Source organism: Notothenia coriiceps, unplaced genomic scaffold (assembly GCF_000735185.1).
Source record: "Notothenia coriiceps isolate Sejong01 unplaced genomic scaffold, NC01 NC01_scaffold00024667, whole genome shotgun sequence".
In the NCBI taxonomy this organism is placed as follows: domain Eukaryota; kingdom Metazoa; phylum Chordata; class Actinopteri; order Perciformes; family Nototheniidae; genus Notothenia; species Notothenia coriiceps.
In genome coordinates, this window is record NW_011357368.1 from 8,801,569 (window position 1) to 8,819,049 (window position 17,481).

Here is a 17,481-nt window from a genome sequence, read left to right on the forward strand (position 1 = left end):
CTCCCCCTCTCCCTGGGGGCCCCCTGGGGGCCAGGCCACTGCGGGGGCCTAAGCATATGTTAGGCAGGTATGAGCAGGACTGGCAAGAGGCCTACCAGGCCCAGAGTGAGGGGGCGTCGTGCAAGGCCGGAACAGGCCACACACAGCCCCCCACTCATCTTTCCTCCATCCCTGCGCCCCCAGCTCAGTCTGCTTCCTCGGCCCCAGCCCCCAGGGCCAGCCCGCACGGCAATTCGTGGGGGGTTCTGGTGCTTGGGGTAATTTTGCTAGAGGCCCGATTAGGAGAGGTCCCAAGTAAGCACTTGGCACAGCAGGACCTTGCGTCCTGTTGGACTCTAGAACTCTGGCACGTCTTTGCTTTCCATCTCTAGGTCCTCCCCCCCCCTTCTCTCTTTTGTTTTTCCCTGGCCCTCCTGCAGCATTTTTATTGGCACCGGTCTGTCTCTTTTGAATTTCCATTTCTTATACAACACACATCCCACAGTCAGTTGCAAGCTATGTGTGAGTAAAGGCGCCTAACTGGCAGTAGGTATCCCTTTTCCTGGAATCCTGCCCTCTTTTTTGTGAAAATTGAATAAACTGTGGTTGTGACAGCAGACCAGGACAAGGAGCACCCGACATAGTATGATCGGCCCCATCACCTGTAGCGGTGGGCCCTCAGGACTGCCTCTGTTTTGTTTCCTTGTGTGCTTCCATGTATCTGACGCGGATGTATTCTCCTGTAGGATGAGAGTCTCTGATGCAGGAATGCCACGAAAGCACCAGATGGGTTCTACTCACGCCACATTCTCTCGCCTGACTGTACAAATCAACGGGCCGATCACCCTAGTTTCCATCTTGCAACGCGACAGCGCCAATATCACTCTGCATACTACTGCGTTGCGCGAGCCCCGTCGCGTCCACACGAAACCGCGCAGCTCTCTCCCACCCGCGTCATGCGACCACACCGGAAAGAGAGGAAGACTGTCAACCTACATGAGGATGTGTAAGTGGAATGCACTGTCACGCGCTTCTGTATAACAACCAAGGAGGACTGTCCATTGCGACCATTGAGACCAACAGAACAATATAACAGACGCTCCCAAGATCCTGTTACAGCAGATCTCACCCTCTCAGCGCTACCTACACACACAATATCACGCTATAAGGAGACGGCGACACTAGTTTCATCTATTGTTCCTATAGTGTTGAAAGCGCGTTACTAGTGAGACGCGGGCATGCCCGACAGGAGTCACCTCTCCGGTCGGTCCGGGGCTGGAGAGGTGTGCAAACACAAAGACAGACACATGCACAGTCGCATGTTCACACTAACAAACAGATTTACACACCAGTTTATCAAGTGAACGCTCCCAACTAGAAGACTGGCCAGCACAATATGGACACAAGCACATATTGGTTTTGGAGAGTCTCGGAATGCGTCGTAATTCTACAGCAGACCACTACACATTGAGATCAATAGATGGGAGACTAATGAGTTTTGGGCGTTTACTATCCGAACGAATAAGATCAGAAAGGCTATCCATCAGAACACTAGGCAAGAGAATAATTTGGATGCCCCATAGTCCAAGATCACATTTTGACTAAATGACTGCTCAGCCTGCATACTTCAGCTCTATACGATCAGTGACGACACCGAATCAAACTGATGGCGGGAACCAACACTACCCGTATTATTTTCATGTATTGCGTGCTAGAAATCAAGACTCGACAGTTAAATCACCCCGACCATATAAACCGCTCATCAAACACAAGAATCAAGCGACACCAGTTCCTCTCTCCAGCTTCCTCATCCACACACTGTCTCCATCCCTTATCTTGGACATTTTCCTTCTCCCTCTACATTATTATACTTGTCCTCGCCTGCACCTTCCTGTCCGCGGACCCCACATCCCCAAATATCATGTAACATGAGATCTCCGTTTGCACTCAGTCCGCACGAGGTTACTGTTCATGACAAGGAATTTATCACTACCTGCTACAACTTTGACGTAACCATTTTTCCCAGCTCCAAACCAATTGTTACTGAATTAACGGACCCTATAGCTGTAACGTAAGTAAGTATGCTCCAGCTGATTCCACACAGCAGCCCCGGACCCCCAACCCTGTCGTTTCTCCTTCCTGCGGCTAACAGTCACAGATAGACGAGAAATGAAATAAAAACCCATTTCCCAGAGAAGCCTCCCTGCAGGAATGGCCCTGCTTCACCCACCGCATCCTTTTCCACACACAGAGAAGACCAATGTCACCCACCCAGACTAACAAAATAGCCTCCCCACCCCTAAAAAGACAAAGAGGCAGGAGGAGAGCCAGCGCATGACAGAAAATGTGATGTAAGAGATATTCTCGGCGCTGATATTGCGACCCCCATGCGAACAGGCAGCTGATGGAAGGACGTAGAGAGTGGAGAAGATGCAAGAGGTTTGTGAAGTTCACCGCAGGAAGGGCCCATTTTGGGTTAGTGGGAACGCGAAAAACGGTCTCCTGCGAAGCTGTGAGTGTGTAGTGTCTGTGCTGAATTACGTATGGTGAGAGACACATGGTTATGGCTATGGATGCCTATTACATTGGTGCAGTGAATGTGAAAGACCAGGAAGGCGTAGATTCGGGCCATTTACGTAAAGTTCTCTTCATTGTACTTCCAGTAATTTTCGTTGCATGTGTTATAAATGAAATGTGTTTTAGGTTGACTTTTAAAATTCTGTCGCAGGGACACAGATGAAAAAATAGCCTGCTTGGCTAACTCTGGCACATTTATACAGAAATGGTAATTAAGGTGCACTGTCCCTTGTAAATACAGGAATACATAATGTAGAAGTAAGCCCGTTATGAGCCCCCAATCCCTGTAGTGGCAGAGCAGGAATTACTGACCCGCAATTCACAGAGCAAGAACATAATGCACTGATTCAGTTGATTAACGAAACTAAAAGAGGGGAGCAGGGAAGCTGGAGTGGGTTGGAGGCCGGGGCCTGCGGAACCAGCATGCAGCCGCAAACCTTGATCGTATACGGGTTTGGAGAAGGAATGGCAGCAAACTGTCGTAGTCTCAAAGCTTCTGTGACGACCAGGGACTAAGAAGATAGCAAACGGGAATGAGTGCAGAGGCGATGGGAGAGGAGAACAAGGACAGGAGGAGGCAGGACAAAGATAAGGAAGAGAGGAGAAAGAAAAAGTCACGAGGAGAGGAAAGGGATGAAGGAAATAGAAAGGGGGGAGGCAGAGAGGCTAATGGGTGACTTTAAGACAGCCAGCTGTGCAACATGAAGGGAAGTGTGTTCTCCAGGTCGATTGCTAGAAAGAGCAATGAGCAAGAGGTGGATTAAGCAAGATGTGATTTGATGGCAAATCTACTCTCCCCAGCTTGTCAAGACAATCAATCTTATTCCGTTTCAATCCCAAATAAAGTTTCCTTAATATTAAGACGAAGACTCACGCTACAGCTCGTCAAATATCGATGATCAAGGATCTGCAAGGTTCGCTTAAAAGAAATATTCACCTTTGAAAATCCCCTGTAAAGAAAAATTATGAAAAAAGATGAGGCTTACCCCCCAGCCCGACCCGAGAGGCCTCGGGCACTGCGAGCTCTGCCAGAAGAGAGAAAACAGGAAAGAAAAGTGAGAACAGGCCTTACAGCTTATTTGTAGGTAAAGTGGGATAGGATATGTCATATATGTTTTTAAAACCAAAAGTTATTCAGTGGTTCACACAAGGCCAGCAACTCTTAGCCTTACCATCAGGTGTGGAGAGGTGTCGGGCGAGGGTGACTCGTCAGCTGTCGAGTGCCCACGCTCTTTCCGTCGCGAGACTTGGGCGAATTGAACCATCTGTGTGCTTCAGTGCATACCTGCTCCAGGAGACTCATCCTACAGGAGAAACAACCAAGCGCAGATACATGGAAGCAGAACACAAGGAAACAAACCACAGAGCAAGTCACTGAGGCCCAGCCAACCCTGCTACAAGGTGGGTGGGGGGCCGAGGGGGCGGTGGATGCCCGACTCACTTAACTAATGTCGGGTGCTTCCTGTCCGTCTGCGTCACAAACCAAACCCAGTTAATTCAATTTCACAAAAAAAAGAGGCAGCATTGCCAGGAAAAGGACTACCTACTTGCTAGCTGCCAGTAGGCCGACCCTTTACTCACACATAGCTGGAAAAAACTGACTGTGGAGTGGTAGTAAAAGAATGGAAAATCAAGAGAACTAGCAGGTGCAAATAAAAAGTGGCTGCAGGGAGGAGCAGAGAAACAAAAAGAGAGAGGGGGGGGGGGACCTAGAGATGGATAACAAGCAAAGAACGTGCAGAAGCTTCCTAGAGTCCACAGGAAAGTCAAGTCAACTGGCTGCTGCCCAGTGCTTACTTGACCTCTCCTAAAACCCGGCCTCTAGCAAAATAGCCCCAAAAGCCACCCCAGCACACCCCCACGATGCCGTGCGGCTGGCCCTGGGGGCTGGGGCCGAGGAGCAGACCTGAGCTGGAGGCTGCAGTAGGAAGAGAAGAGGCTGGGGGGCCTGGGTGGGTCCTCCGTCCCGGCCCTGAAGACGGTCCCTCAACTCTGGCCTGGGTAGAGCTCTTAGCCAGGTCCTGCTCATACGGCCTAACATCAATCTCTCTAGGCCGCAGGGCCTGGGCAGGGGGCCAGGGGGAGGGGGGGAGAGGAGGGAGGATAGAGGTGCACCAGGAGGGAGGAGGAATATGAGGAAGGAAAGAAAGGCATACAGACAGGAAAAGAGAAGAAAACCAAAGAATGGAAGGTAAAACACTGACACATTTAGACGGGCCACGAATAATATATAACCCATTTTTAGAAAGGAAAATAAATAGCCACACAGAGGACAGAACGAACTGTGGACTTATGTTTAGTTTGACTTCTGACAAACAGTTTCTTAAGAAATCAGGGACAAAGGGGTCACAAACCCTTTCATCAACACACTACGTGGGCTTGATGTTTTAGCCTTAGATTCACAACATTACAAAATAGCCCCTAATGTAAGGGTTCATACATTTTTTTAATAAAACGTTTAATCTTAACATAATATTTGGGATTTTTTCTCTTGTTTCAGATTAACTGCCTCCATCATAGGTCAAGGTTTAAGGTCCCAGAAAACAAACTTCCCACTCTAATAAACTCTGACTCACGCTTTATTCAAACTAGTGCGGAGCAAAAATCTAATGTATCTGTAGACAAGTGTAACATCACTTTGGTGAGAATAGATAAAGCCTGTTCAAAGACCTGATGATCCGGTACACGTTGTTAGTCAGAACGTGTTGTATGTGTTCTAATTACCGTGCTGCCCTCCACATGGCTCTCTTCTCGGCCTCCAGAGCTCGTTTCTCAGCAGGGGACAGGTCCTTGTCGGAGGCCACTGACAGCTCGGGGCTCTGCATACGGAGCCTCTCCTGGTGCCGCCGCTCTGCTTTGGCTGTGCGGATGGGGGCCGCAGAGTCCCCTGTGTACGCTGGGATCAGACTGGAGACACACAAGAGGACGTGAGGACAACGTGACAAAGACAGCAGCAAAGAGGCCTTTTAACATGTCGAGTGTGATGTAATTACCCAGTCATGGAGTTGGGTCTCTGCTCCATCCTGAAGCTGTCCTCTAGTGAGTTCCTCTGAGAATCTCCTTTACCATCAACAGAAGAAGGCCTGCATACAAAAACACCATTAGCTAAAGAAAGAATAAACACATCTAACGTCAAAATAATAATATCCCACTTCCTACCCTGAGCTGCCACAGTAGCTGGGCGGCGTGACGTTGTAGCAGGGTGGGGTAGCGCAGTGCTGGGTGGGGGTGGACACTGGCTCCACGTTGTACTCCACTCCGTCCAGCAACACCTTGCCGGTGGCCTTCATCTGCGCCACCTGCTTCGCCAGATCCTCCTCCTCGTCCTCCTCGTCTTCATCCATCAGGTACTCCCGCGCCCGCTGCTCAAACTTCCTCTCTGTAAGAGACGCAGAAGTATGAATTCCAATGACAGGTGAGCAGGGTTTCTTCTGTTCATTTTTGGCAGGGAGTGTTCAAGGAGAAACAGGAGGAACAAACCTTCTTCTTCCCTCATTTTCTTAAGGTCATCTTCTCCAACAAGAGACACTCGAGGTTTGGGTTTTTCTGGTGTCTGCTGCTTCACGTCAATCTCAAAATACTTCTGTCTGTCCCTGAAGGAGCGCTGCTCCGGGCTGCCCCGACCACCAGGAGAGGGACTCTGGAAGAAAGATCAAGGACATCATATTTATGAATAAGATTGAATTTGATGAGTCCTGTTGTCATGGCACCTTCAATCTTTAGATAGAACAATGAGATGAAGACCAGTGTTTGCTGCTAATGATTTTATTGCTATTAGCATTGTTGCCCAGCCATCAAAGAGGATATCACAATAGATGCCAGAGGAAAAAGTATCATTGACCAAGAAGAAGGAAACAAATTAGCCATTTAAACAGAACCCAGCACCATGAGCCGATTTACAATCAATTAACTGGCAGTCCCATCATTGAAACAACATGGCTGCCTCCCACAGTCTGAGAGCAGAGACACCACCACCGATGGAGCCAAGCACAGCCGGACAGAGAACAGGCTGCAGCAGGGGGGGGCGGTGGGTACCTGCAGGTCCCAGGACGGCCTGGAGAGGCGAGGCACTGCGGCCAGGCTCAGATACTCCCGCCGGTCAGGAGAGAGGTGGGGCCTGGGGGAGCCGTGGCGGCTCAGACCAGCCCCCTCCTGACCGTCTATGACATCATCAAACACCTCGTTCATCAACTCAGGCTGAAAAGGCCACAGAGGTCGTCACCACACTGTGACGCTGAGTAACTACAGGAGGCTTCAGCTGATCCACACATTCTTTGATATTTTTTTCTCACAGCTGCCTATTTATTATTTTCATTACACTAGCCTAGTTTCTGCTACTGGGTGAACCTGAAAACAAACTTTTAAAAACACCCTACAAATGGTCTTGAAAAACAACACAAAGTCTACAAACCTGATCTTTCCAACTGTCTTTGAATATATTACAAGCTCCACCATTTCATACAGTTAAGAAATGAATGATAGGACCACAGACAGCTGTTCTTTTAAACTGGTTTTGTGTGATGTGTTCACTCACCTCTGGAGAAGGTTCCTTGGGGTGGTAATTGTTCCTGACACCATACTGGTCCTATTGGGCAAAACAGGATGTTAGTAAATTGAAGTTAACTCAGACTGAGGCCACACACGGAGATACAGAGCAGGCAGACTGTAAATACAGAAGGGGGGGGGGGGGGGGTTGAATATTAGTACACGAGCCACACATGGAAGAATGGATGAAGACTGGACACCAGCATGACAGATGATGGCACTGGAGTACAAAAACCCACGATGAGCGCATTCCACACGTCACAGCACGTCACAGGCCCCCCGACACAGTGCAGGACAAACTGCTCCAGTCAGGAGGGGGCGGGGGGGCGAGATCAACCAATCAGCATGCTTTTTGTGGTTTTGACCCGGGGGGGGAGTCCGGGCAGCACGGCCTACCTGGGGGGGCTCCAGCACTGCCAGTGAGCGAGGCACGGCGGCAAACGCCTTGTATGCCTGCTTCACATTCATGGGGAACTCGTCGGGCGAGGTGGGGGAGGGGGCGCGAGGCTGCAGGGGGGAGGTTTGGGTGGGGTCATGGAAGGTGGGGAAGGTTCATATGGTAAAAGAAGAGGAGGTGGGGAGGACGGACAGACAGAGACATGGAGGAGAGGGAAGACTATGAAAAAAAACCAGCTGACTGAGGAGGAGAAAAGGTGACAGCATGGCAGCTGGTTTCATGAGACAGAGGAGGGGAGTATGCCAGAGCAACACACACAGTCGGGCTTGGAAAATCCAGAGCCATGACAGACTTATTTGTATGAGAACCTTTATGAAACAAACAGGAAGATATGAGATGAAATCGTAGCTCCTTCATTATTTACCGATCCAGCTGTGCTGCTTGCCAAAGCTAGAAATAACATTTGAGAGAGCAGTTATTACGAGAAATGATTCAGGAGCTCAGAGGTGAGCTGGGTGCTCTGATTCTCAGGTGGAGGAGGTCTGCACCTGCACAGACTTATCTATCCTGCACAGACTTATTCATTTCGGTCACCCTTTCTTTGGTTCTAGCTTCTTTGGAAACAAAATCATTCTGGTGCCACAGTTATCTGCATCTCTGCTACGAGTGTTTATGAGCAGTGTGCAGTCAGAGGCACAGAGCTGAGAGTGGAGAGAACACAGCACTATGTGGTGGTGAGGGGCCTTACAGAGGTCTGGGAGTTGAAGGGGGAGGGGCCATGCTGGAAGGGGTTAGGACTGTGGCCCTCCGGTGTGCCAGGGGAGGGGCTCTGCCGCATTCGCCCCACTGGCTGGATGGCACCCGGTCGTGTCTGGAGAGAGAAAACAAATGATATTTAAGAGGGATCACTGAAGTCAATATAGACTCAAATGAAACCTTTGCATGTACAAATATGAAATAACATCATTATAACACTTTCACTTAAACCAAACTTTACTTTTATGAATGACAAATCAAAGTGAATGGAACCCATGCTGGATATGAAACAGAGCCTATTTTACCAATAGGATTGTTTATGGTGTTTTCCTTGTCTTTATCACATCTTTGTTTTTATCTTTACAATCTCAAGTATTGTTTTGTTTTAATACAGAGGATTACAGGCTCCAAGGCTCCCTGCAGAAAGGTACTATTAGATGGAAAACATTTGTGTAGCATAAGAAATAAAAACTCCTCTTTTTGCTTTTGGGTTGGAGCTGTTTGAGATTCTAATATTGTAACAGTTTAAAATGAATAGAAAACTAAATACACAAACAAAGGGAACCTATAAACAAGTTGTATTTAATGAGATTATATTAATATATTTGTAAACTGGTGTGATGATCTATCTCTACAATGCACTTCAAACTCACTGAAGATGGAGAGTTCTCGATAGCAGTTGGAGTTGAAGTGTAATGAAGGTTTGCCTGTAAAAGAACATTTGAAAATATACTTGAGTCCTAACAGACAGTTACCAAATGTTCACTATTGGAAGATGCCAGGCCAAATATAGAGACTATCAGACAATGCAACACAGGCAGGGTTTACCTTCAGTATAGTATTTATTCTACTCTTAAAACGAAGAACAGTGTCTTGTTATTGTCCTATGAAGCTGGAGGAGGAGTCACATGCTTTTCTGGAAGGGCAGTAGCAGACACGATAGCCAAGCTAGTTGTTTTTCTAACAGCTGACGCATGTGCTAAAAAAAAAGGTTTAACAATCAAGGCCAGAGCAGAGAGGGCCACGAGACCCACTTACAAAGCGGGTCTCCCTGCCTCCACACAGGGAGCTGCTGGAGGAGTGGTGGCTGGGCTACGAGTGGAAGGACAGGTCAATACGGTCAACTGGGAAATGCATCTTCTATAGGGGTAACAATGACTCATGGAAAAGGATCAAATAAAGGAAAAATATGGCAGGAGGATGGTGGAGGAGGGCTGGGTGTGCATGCTGCTCACCGGTTGGATGGTGGGGGAGTAGGGGGCGTCTCTGATTGGGCTCTCCGTCCTGTTGAAGTCAGAAGGAGGCGCCTGGAAAAACAAAGATCAAACAGACATAGACTTAGTAACTGCTCTCCCTCTCACTCAGACAAACAGAGTGGTAAAGAAATACAAGGTTCACTGGTTAGTCCTGTAGAGAAGTGCTCTTAGAGTCAAATCAGCCGTAAACTGTTGCCGTTGAACATGCACTTTTCTGTGCAGCTTGCAGATCAGTTCCTCTGTGACCTATGACCTCCCTGGCAGCTGCTGGGACACACATTCCAGCCGGTCCGGACTATGCGCCGACTATATTCCCAAATACCTGACGAGATGCCACCAGCTCAGGGCTCACAGCAAAAATGCACCAGTTCAGCTGGTACAGTAATCCCCCTCTGCAATGAATCAGTAAAGCTACAGTATAAACCAAAGTGTAGGGATTTATTATATCCATTGGGGCCAAAATCGTTTTAGATGTACATTTCCATTTCTCAGCACCCTAGAAGATGTATGCAATCATGCAATAACTGATATTTTTGGCCCCGATAAATGGCATTTGATTTATTGTCATAATGGAAGTATTTATTAAACTCCTTTTTTTCCAACAATAGCCCAAATCTAGGATTGTTACAATTCTACTTCCCCCCTATTGTTTTTTGCTCACAAAATGGTACTTTGGACACATGCCAACCAAAAAACAGCAAAGGGTATTCCTTTGGGTTTAATTGACACGGCTTTTAAAAAAGTTCCACAAATGTTGTTGGAACTGTTTGATCCGTTTCAAGGGACACGAGTGAGCCAAACCACAAACAGTGCGCAGGAACACACCATGCTGCCTCCAAACCACACTCAGGCAGGCGGCTTGCCTTGCTGAACAGCCAGGGCTTCAGCTGGCCCTGCTTCCCGTAGCCCACCGGGGGTCCCGACAGGATCTGTTGTCCAGGAGGACGGCCCTTTCCTTTGCGATTGGCCACCAAGAAAGGGTTCTCTTTGAAGCAGATGGGCTGAGAGTCCACCAGGTTCTCCTCTTCTCCTTCTTCTTCTTCTGGTGCAAATGTTGATGAGTTAATGGTTGTTGATGAGCCAGCACTGTCAGTAATGGAGGTCCCATTGGGGGAGAACTGAGATTCATGGAGATGTTCCATGTTCAGGCTGGAGAAGGGCTCGGGGTCCGTGTGCTCCAGGGGATTTGTGGGGTTGCCTAAGCCGAAGCCCAGGGGCTCTAAAGGAGCTCCGTACTGGCCCTGCAGGGGAGCCTCCATGGGAGCAGTCAGACTGACAGAGGGAGAGAACTGGACAGGAGCAGAGAGGGAGGACAGTAAAGTCACACTGACAGAAGGATTGAAAGGAAAACTGCACTCACTCAGACAGAAACACACAAAGGTTATTATCGCTAGAAGGATTTAAAGAAAGAAAAGAAAAATCGGTTTGAATATAGAAAAACAATATAGAGGAGGAACGGAAAAGGCGAGTTCCTACAAAGATATTAAATGATAAACCGTACAATTTGTATCTTATTTTCATTTAGGTTTGGCCATTTATCTTTTATGACATTGCTACAACAGAAGAAAAAACTTAAATGCTGATTTTCATCAATATTAAAATGTTATTTGAAGGTGAAACCTGTGTGATATAATGTCTGGTCCGCCCACGTTAATCTGTTCTTGAACAGGAAATGTGTGCGTCAGGACAGTAGGTCAAAGATAAAACAGGAAGTTAGCCTGTAAACTATAACGGATGTTAAAAACACACTGTGTTGTTATTGTACCGTCTGATCTGCTGATGTGATTTTTATTTAGTTTGGCTTATTTTCATAAAGTTTCCCGTTCATAGAATTCATGCAACTTGAGTACAACGTTTTTCTAACAGTTAACCAAACCTACTGAAACCAGAGCCAGCTTGTAATAAAACTAGAGTACTCCTTTAAGAGCAGTTGGGAATATGGCAATTAAAGTAGATCTACTAGGGGAAGCGTGTTGTACCCTAATGCAGAGGTCTTCAACAGGGTGTCCGCGACCCCCAGGGGGTCCGCGGAGGTACTGCAGGGGGGTTGCGAAATCTTTGGTTGATTAGACAAATTTTTTATTTTTCTTTCAAAAAAAAAAGTTTTCCAAAAATTTTTTCCCACAAATTGAAATGTCTTTAAATGCACATTAACATGAATCCAACATATTGTAGCGAATGGAGAAATCGAGGCAGAAGACGTTATCTTCTGCTCCACAACCTTTCTCCGCCAGATCGTCAACTATGAGCCGTATCTCGCGTCTCCCCTCCGGTACACAGCACCGTAGTGTGGAGTTGCATTAGGTAACGCGAGATACGGCTGATACTTGCGCATTAGTTTCTGTTATGGATCAGTATCAACAGTCCTGCCAGTGAGACCGGCCGCTCTCCCCCATGTTACGTCACACGCGGGAGGTCATGTGCGGAGGCTTTTTTATGCGGAAGTGAAAATGTCTTACCAAAACGACGCCAGATGTCACTGTCGTGTATATTTCTGTATATTTTTTTGAAAATCTAGTGTATTCATCATTTTCCTACACATTTATTCACTGGTGTCTCTAACCTGCAAGTTGCTCTTTAAAGTTAAAACTTGAATCTGTGAATTATTTTAATAGCTCTGTGTTGTGTTCAAGATGTATGTTTAGAAATGGCAGTGGCACGGCCGCCCTGTACCTTGCACATGTTTAAAATAAAAACATGAATATATTAACCTGTGTATTATTTGAATAGCTTAGTATTGAATGTACAATAACAGAGTAGCTATGTTTATACACGGCACTAGGCCCCGTTTAATATAAAACAAAATTGTATGCCATACATATAGTAGGGGGGTCCCTGCTCCAGCTCTCCATCAGTTTAGGGGTCCCTGGCCTGAAAAACGTTGAAGACCCCTGCCCTAATGAATTAAGCCATTGTCAACCAAAACAAAAACAAAAACAAAACAAGAACAGATTTGGCAACAAAAAAATAGAACATATAACAAACCACCAAATCAAATCTGGCATAAGAGAAGAGGAGTCATTCCCCTGCCTCATGACGCCCTTCTAAAAATAATAGACAAACAAGTCTGTAGCTACTTAAAGAGTTAGTCACCCCACTAAATCTTCCCTGAAGCCTAAATCATAAATTACTCGTCTTTCAGGACTTGTTAACTGCTGCTGAATGCCACTGGAGTACAGCCTCTTAGCCTTTGCCTTAAATAACCATAGTATCTGATCAGAGGGAGAGTCAGGCTCCAGCACACCTTCCACTCCTACTGTACTCCTACTGTACTGAACGTAGAGGACGGGTGACGTGGTTGAAGGGAAAAAGTATGAAATGTTTAACCTAACCCCTGTAAAGAAACCTGATACCATAAGCACAACCAAAGAAGTTTCATGTTTTCATGAACGACCAAAAATATCTTCTAAAAAGCTTCAAGATAACTTTGATTTATCAGGTGTGACCTTGAGATATCTGCTGACAATCAAAATAGCCGCGCTAAAAATACAACGCGCATTGTGAGCATTGTAATGTGGCTCCCTACATGCTGACTATAAGAGTCTGTGGTGTGATGAGGGTCAGTGCGATGGAATGTGAATGAGTGCCCTTTTGGCTCCGACTCAGACTGCGAGGGACAGCTGGGCTTCAGAGAGGAGAGGCTGCCATGCTGGGAACCAGGAACTGAACCCTTTACCTCCACACTGTACTACAGTATAGTGATAGCTGAGTACATGAACATCTATTCTTTTTTTTTTTAAATAGAAAACTGTTTTTACCAATAGTTTTCACCTCATCTGCGCCTAAAAAAACTCATTGTTTTATTTGAATGATTACATTTTCAAATGTCCTTACGGGGACAATAAAGTATATCGTAATTTTCTAGATTCCTCTCTTTCTTTTGGATGTCTATTTCATAATGTCAGTCATTGAATGCCTGAATGTTCATTTCTCTCGATGAACGTTGGTAGACTGTAAACATCAACAACAATGACGGAAATAAATCCAACATTAACATTCTTGTAAGGGATTATACAATATTGTTTTTTTGTTTAAATATAATTACAATATTGTCAATAAACCAAAAGTTCCCTTCAAAATGAATGTATATTACTACATTCAATTCAGTCTTGACTCTTTCATGTCTACAAAAGCCAGCTCTGCAGCACATCATGCCTGACCCCTCACTTCCTATAAAAGTCACGGTAAACTTAAAAGTAAAAACCCACTTTGGCTTTATTCAAATTCCTAAACCACTTCTCAACCAGAACCAACTCTTAAGCCTTTGGTCACAACTTGCCGGCAGTAATGAAGGCTAACTGTGACACAGCGTGAGCAGTACCACGTGCACTGGAGCAGCAAATCCTGCTCTAACGCGGCGAGCATTAACAGCTGCAGATGAGATGTGCTTGAAGTTCTCCTGGACAATCTTACAGGCCAGAGCTGATAAAGTCCTGATAGCGTTCTATTTAAAGTTATGTGACTTAAATGGCAATAAAGATACAACAATCCCTAACCCCTTAACCAGTTGGGTGGATAACGAATAGTATCTAGGAGTAGGTAAGGAAAAAAGCGTTCTTATCCTTTTGGTGATCAGGTTTCAAAGAATTCTAAGCATGTCTTAAACCGAGTCAGTCATACAACCTTCCATTCTCACCACACACAAACTGGATCACAAAAACACAGGAAGAAAGAAGACAGAAGGAAAGAATAAACCTAAAAACAGCCAACTCTCGCCGGTTGAACATGTCTATACTCACGTTAGGATGGGAACAGGAGAGCGCAGTATGTCCACTCAAACTTACTTCGCTGATGGCTTTGGGAACTTTAACTGAAACACTTGTCAGTCCCTCTGTGAGGATCCCCTTCCTCACTGTCTAGCACTCCACCCACCCAAGAGACTCCGTCCAATACAGAGCCAGACAAGGTTTAAAATATCGCAGAGGATAGGCTGGCTGAGAGGGGGCAGCTGTCCCCTTCCCCCCCCCCCATGTCACCACCTCTTACACGTCCTTACCATAGACTGGTCCTTACACTTTGGTCATACTTCCTTTCAGGTCCATTTCAATCTGTTGATACTTTCTTTTGTCTGGGTCTTGATTCCTGGTCATCACATTGGTTTTTTTCAAACTTCTTAATCAGTCCTTGATCTTCATGACATTTCTTCAGTCCAGTTTGGTCCCATTTGCTCTTCTGCATTGATGTAGGACTCGTTTGCATCCTTCTGACGTGATAAGTTGTATGGTTTTGACCCCGGGGCCCTGTCAGTAATGTTGACATGGGGTTTTGCACATTCTCGCTCCTGGGGAGGTATCTAGGCGGCTCTAGGTAACTCTGTTACGTGGGTGTAAAAAACCCTGCAGGATTCCTCCGAGGGGTCTATTCTGATCCTTGAAGGCCATTTCCAACATAGCTCAATAGGGTTCCTAACAGTTAGTGTAAAAACCTGTGTATCTTGTACCGATGTTTGGAGACATTACAACATGAAGGGAGACTTACCCTGTTGAGCTTCTGCAGACTGGTGGTGGGCAGAGCCGCCAGGGTTTTGTAGTCAAGTTTCAAAGGTCCAGTGCCCATGTTCTGAAGAGAAATAAACAGTCATCATATGTGAGAGAGGGGGTGGGCTGAAGTTTATTACACAAGTGACTATTTTAGAAAATTGCTCAGCATTCTTTATAAAGAAATAATAGTTTTTGACAACTCAAGATTTTATATTTGTAGGGTAAACAAAGTAGGAACGGATGGGCTTAGGGCAGATTTCTTTCCCGTACGCTTTTTCCCTGGTAGTTACAGTACATAAGATTCAGGTATAACAGATCCACACTAGGTGGGTCAAATATTTAGTTAAAAACTTTTCTTCCCAATTTAGTCAGTCCCTAAACCTAATGTGCACTGTCGCTGCTATTGTATCTACATTAAATACAAAAAACATGTGTACCTATAGAGAGGAGTTATTAGAGGGTAATATACATTTAGTTTGATTGAATTCTCTCATCTAGCATCAACAACCAGCTGCCTTGTCAATCATAGTAACATCTACCAGCAAGTTAGAGTACTCTCGATAGAACTTTCTCAATTTAAATGAGTTACTTTTTTAAGGACATAGAGATTATTTTCTTTCAGTTTTCAAATATAAATAACATGTTAAAATCCTGTGGCAGTAGTGCTGTGGTATTTCTGATCAGACTTCCATGAAGGTTGTCTGCAGAGCTGCCGATGAGGAGTGTCTCACCTCAGTCTCCTCTTCTAGCAGGCGGTTTGCCTCCTCTCGCTCCAAGCGCATACGCTCCTTCACCAAGAAAGGAAGGGGAGGAGGAGGAGGAGGAGGAGGAGGAGGAGGAGAGTAGAGCAGGGAAGAGACCCAACCAACCATACACAGTGATGCGATGAGAGGTGAAATGGAAGAGTTACAGAAGAGGAAAGAAGTGTTTCAGTGGAGAGATGGAGGAAAAACAACAGTGGAGAGGTGGTATGGAGATGGGATGATCAAATCAAACACACGAATAGTAAAGGAGAGATAAAAACAGAAGGGAAAGAAAGGATAGAATCCGCACACATTAGAAAGTACTCTATTCATTAGCTACGGGAGCAGAAAAAAAAAGCATGCAAGTTGGGACATTGCAGGAATAGCTTTCAAACACATTACCACACAGGGTGCAGAGGAAAAGCTTCATTCACCCGGTAACAGACGAACTCTAAAAGCTCCACCCTACAGTACTGCACAGACTTCTGCATTTTCTATGGAGCAGGAACTGTCTTATCTTACCTTGCTGCATCGCTATCTATCTGCTGATCCGATACAATTTTCCCTTTCCCAAAACAGTCATGGGTTTTCAAAATCACTTACCACTTTCTCCATCTCTTCTCGCTCCCACTGTGATGTCTCTCTCACCATCTCAGACTCCTGGGGGAAAGCAACATTTCAGATCTTTACAATTGTAATAAGGTTGTCTTTTTTGATACAATTATATAAATGATTTCTGACTGTGTGTGCTCTACAAAAAATGATCAAGTGCGCAGAGGGACAGAAAGAAGCATTCTATAAACCAACAAGCCCCTACATTCCTTTGGTACGGGCAGACTACCAAAAGCTCATCTGAACAAAATAAAACAACTGTGTTGGCGCTTTCTGGGAGCTGCGGTGAAAAGATAGGTATGTGCCGTGTGCGTGGTTGGGGAGAGAGTCAAAGTCCACGGGTGTTAAAAAGTCCACCTGCTAACACCAAACTGCTGTGGAAGCAGTGTTGGTGGGACAGAACTGCTGTTCGAAACAGCTGATTCACGTGTTGACTTCCTGGTATGTGGAGGTACTGTGTTTCCCGACACTGTTTACTTCCCATATACTGGGATTTTGGGCTTTGTCTGACCATAACTTCACAGATAATGTTAAATTAGAAATTAAAAAGGGGCCCTATTATTATTATCAGATTGATATTTCTATGTGTGCTTCTACTGTGACATGTTTACATGCATAAACGTTCAAAAAGGTCTTTATTTTTCTCATATTGTGTGTGCTACAGCATCTCTTTTCACCCTCTGTCTAAAATGAGACCCCAGTCTGCTCTGATTGGTTAGTTGTCCAGCTCTGTTGTGATTGGTCAACCACTTATGGCGCATTTCCATTGCAGGGCCTCGCTCGGCTTAGTACGGTATAGTTAGGCCTTGTTGTTAGGACAGGCTCACTTATCCGTTTCCATTACAGTTTAGTAGCTGGGGCAGTAACTATAGTAACGCAGTGTAGGTGGAGCCGTGACGTCATCTTCAATGCGAACCACAGAAAAACAACATCAGCCGTTAGCTGTTAGCACTCAAGCTCACAGCTCCTCATATCTGTTCAGAAACTAGACAAAAGTTAAACAAGTACAAACCACAGACTGTCTGTGTCATGGTGAATACAGTCGCTGGTTTATTTATGTCTGTATAGGCCGTTGTTGTGAGTGTGGACGGTCGGAGCATATATTGCGTTAGCTTTTTTAGACAACACGCATTTTA

General features: G+C 45.7%; 1 protein-coding gene across 1 annotated transcript in view; it reads right to left on the bottom strand.

Annotated features, from left to right (window-relative positions):
• Window positions 1-17,481, bottom strand: part of scrib (scribble planar cell polarity protein) — a 93,142-nt gene that overhangs the window by 19,505 nt on the left and 56,156 nt on the right. The window contains exons 39-53 of the mRNA XM_010782798.1: window positions 16,337-16,393; window positions 15,722-15,778; window positions 14,989-15,069; window positions 10,374-10,799; window positions 9,490-9,561; window positions 9,293-9,346; window positions 8,908-8,961; window positions 8,247-8,369; window positions 7,498-7,608; window positions 7,091-7,141; window positions 6,592-6,753; window positions 6,037-6,196; window positions 5,716-5,935; window positions 5,550-5,639; window positions 5,281-5,463 (exon numbers count right to left, since the gene is read on the bottom strand). Coding sequence (XP_010781100.1) covers window positions 5,281-5,463; window positions 5,550-5,639; window positions 5,716-5,935; window positions 6,037-6,196; window positions 6,592-6,753; window positions 7,091-7,141; window positions 7,498-7,608; window positions 8,247-8,369; window positions 8,908-8,961; window positions 9,293-9,346; window positions 9,490-9,561; window positions 10,374-10,799; window positions 14,989-15,069; window positions 15,722-15,778; window positions 16,337-16,393 — 1,901 coding nt within the window. The remainder of the gene's footprint in view (window positions 1-5,280; window positions 5,464-5,549; window positions 5,640-5,715; window positions 5,936-6,036; window positions 6,197-6,591; window positions 6,754-7,090; window positions 7,142-7,497; window positions 7,609-8,246; window positions 8,370-8,907; window positions 8,962-9,292; window positions 9,347-9,489; window positions 9,562-10,373; window positions 10,800-14,988; window positions 15,070-15,721; window positions 15,779-16,336; window positions 16,394-17,481) is intronic.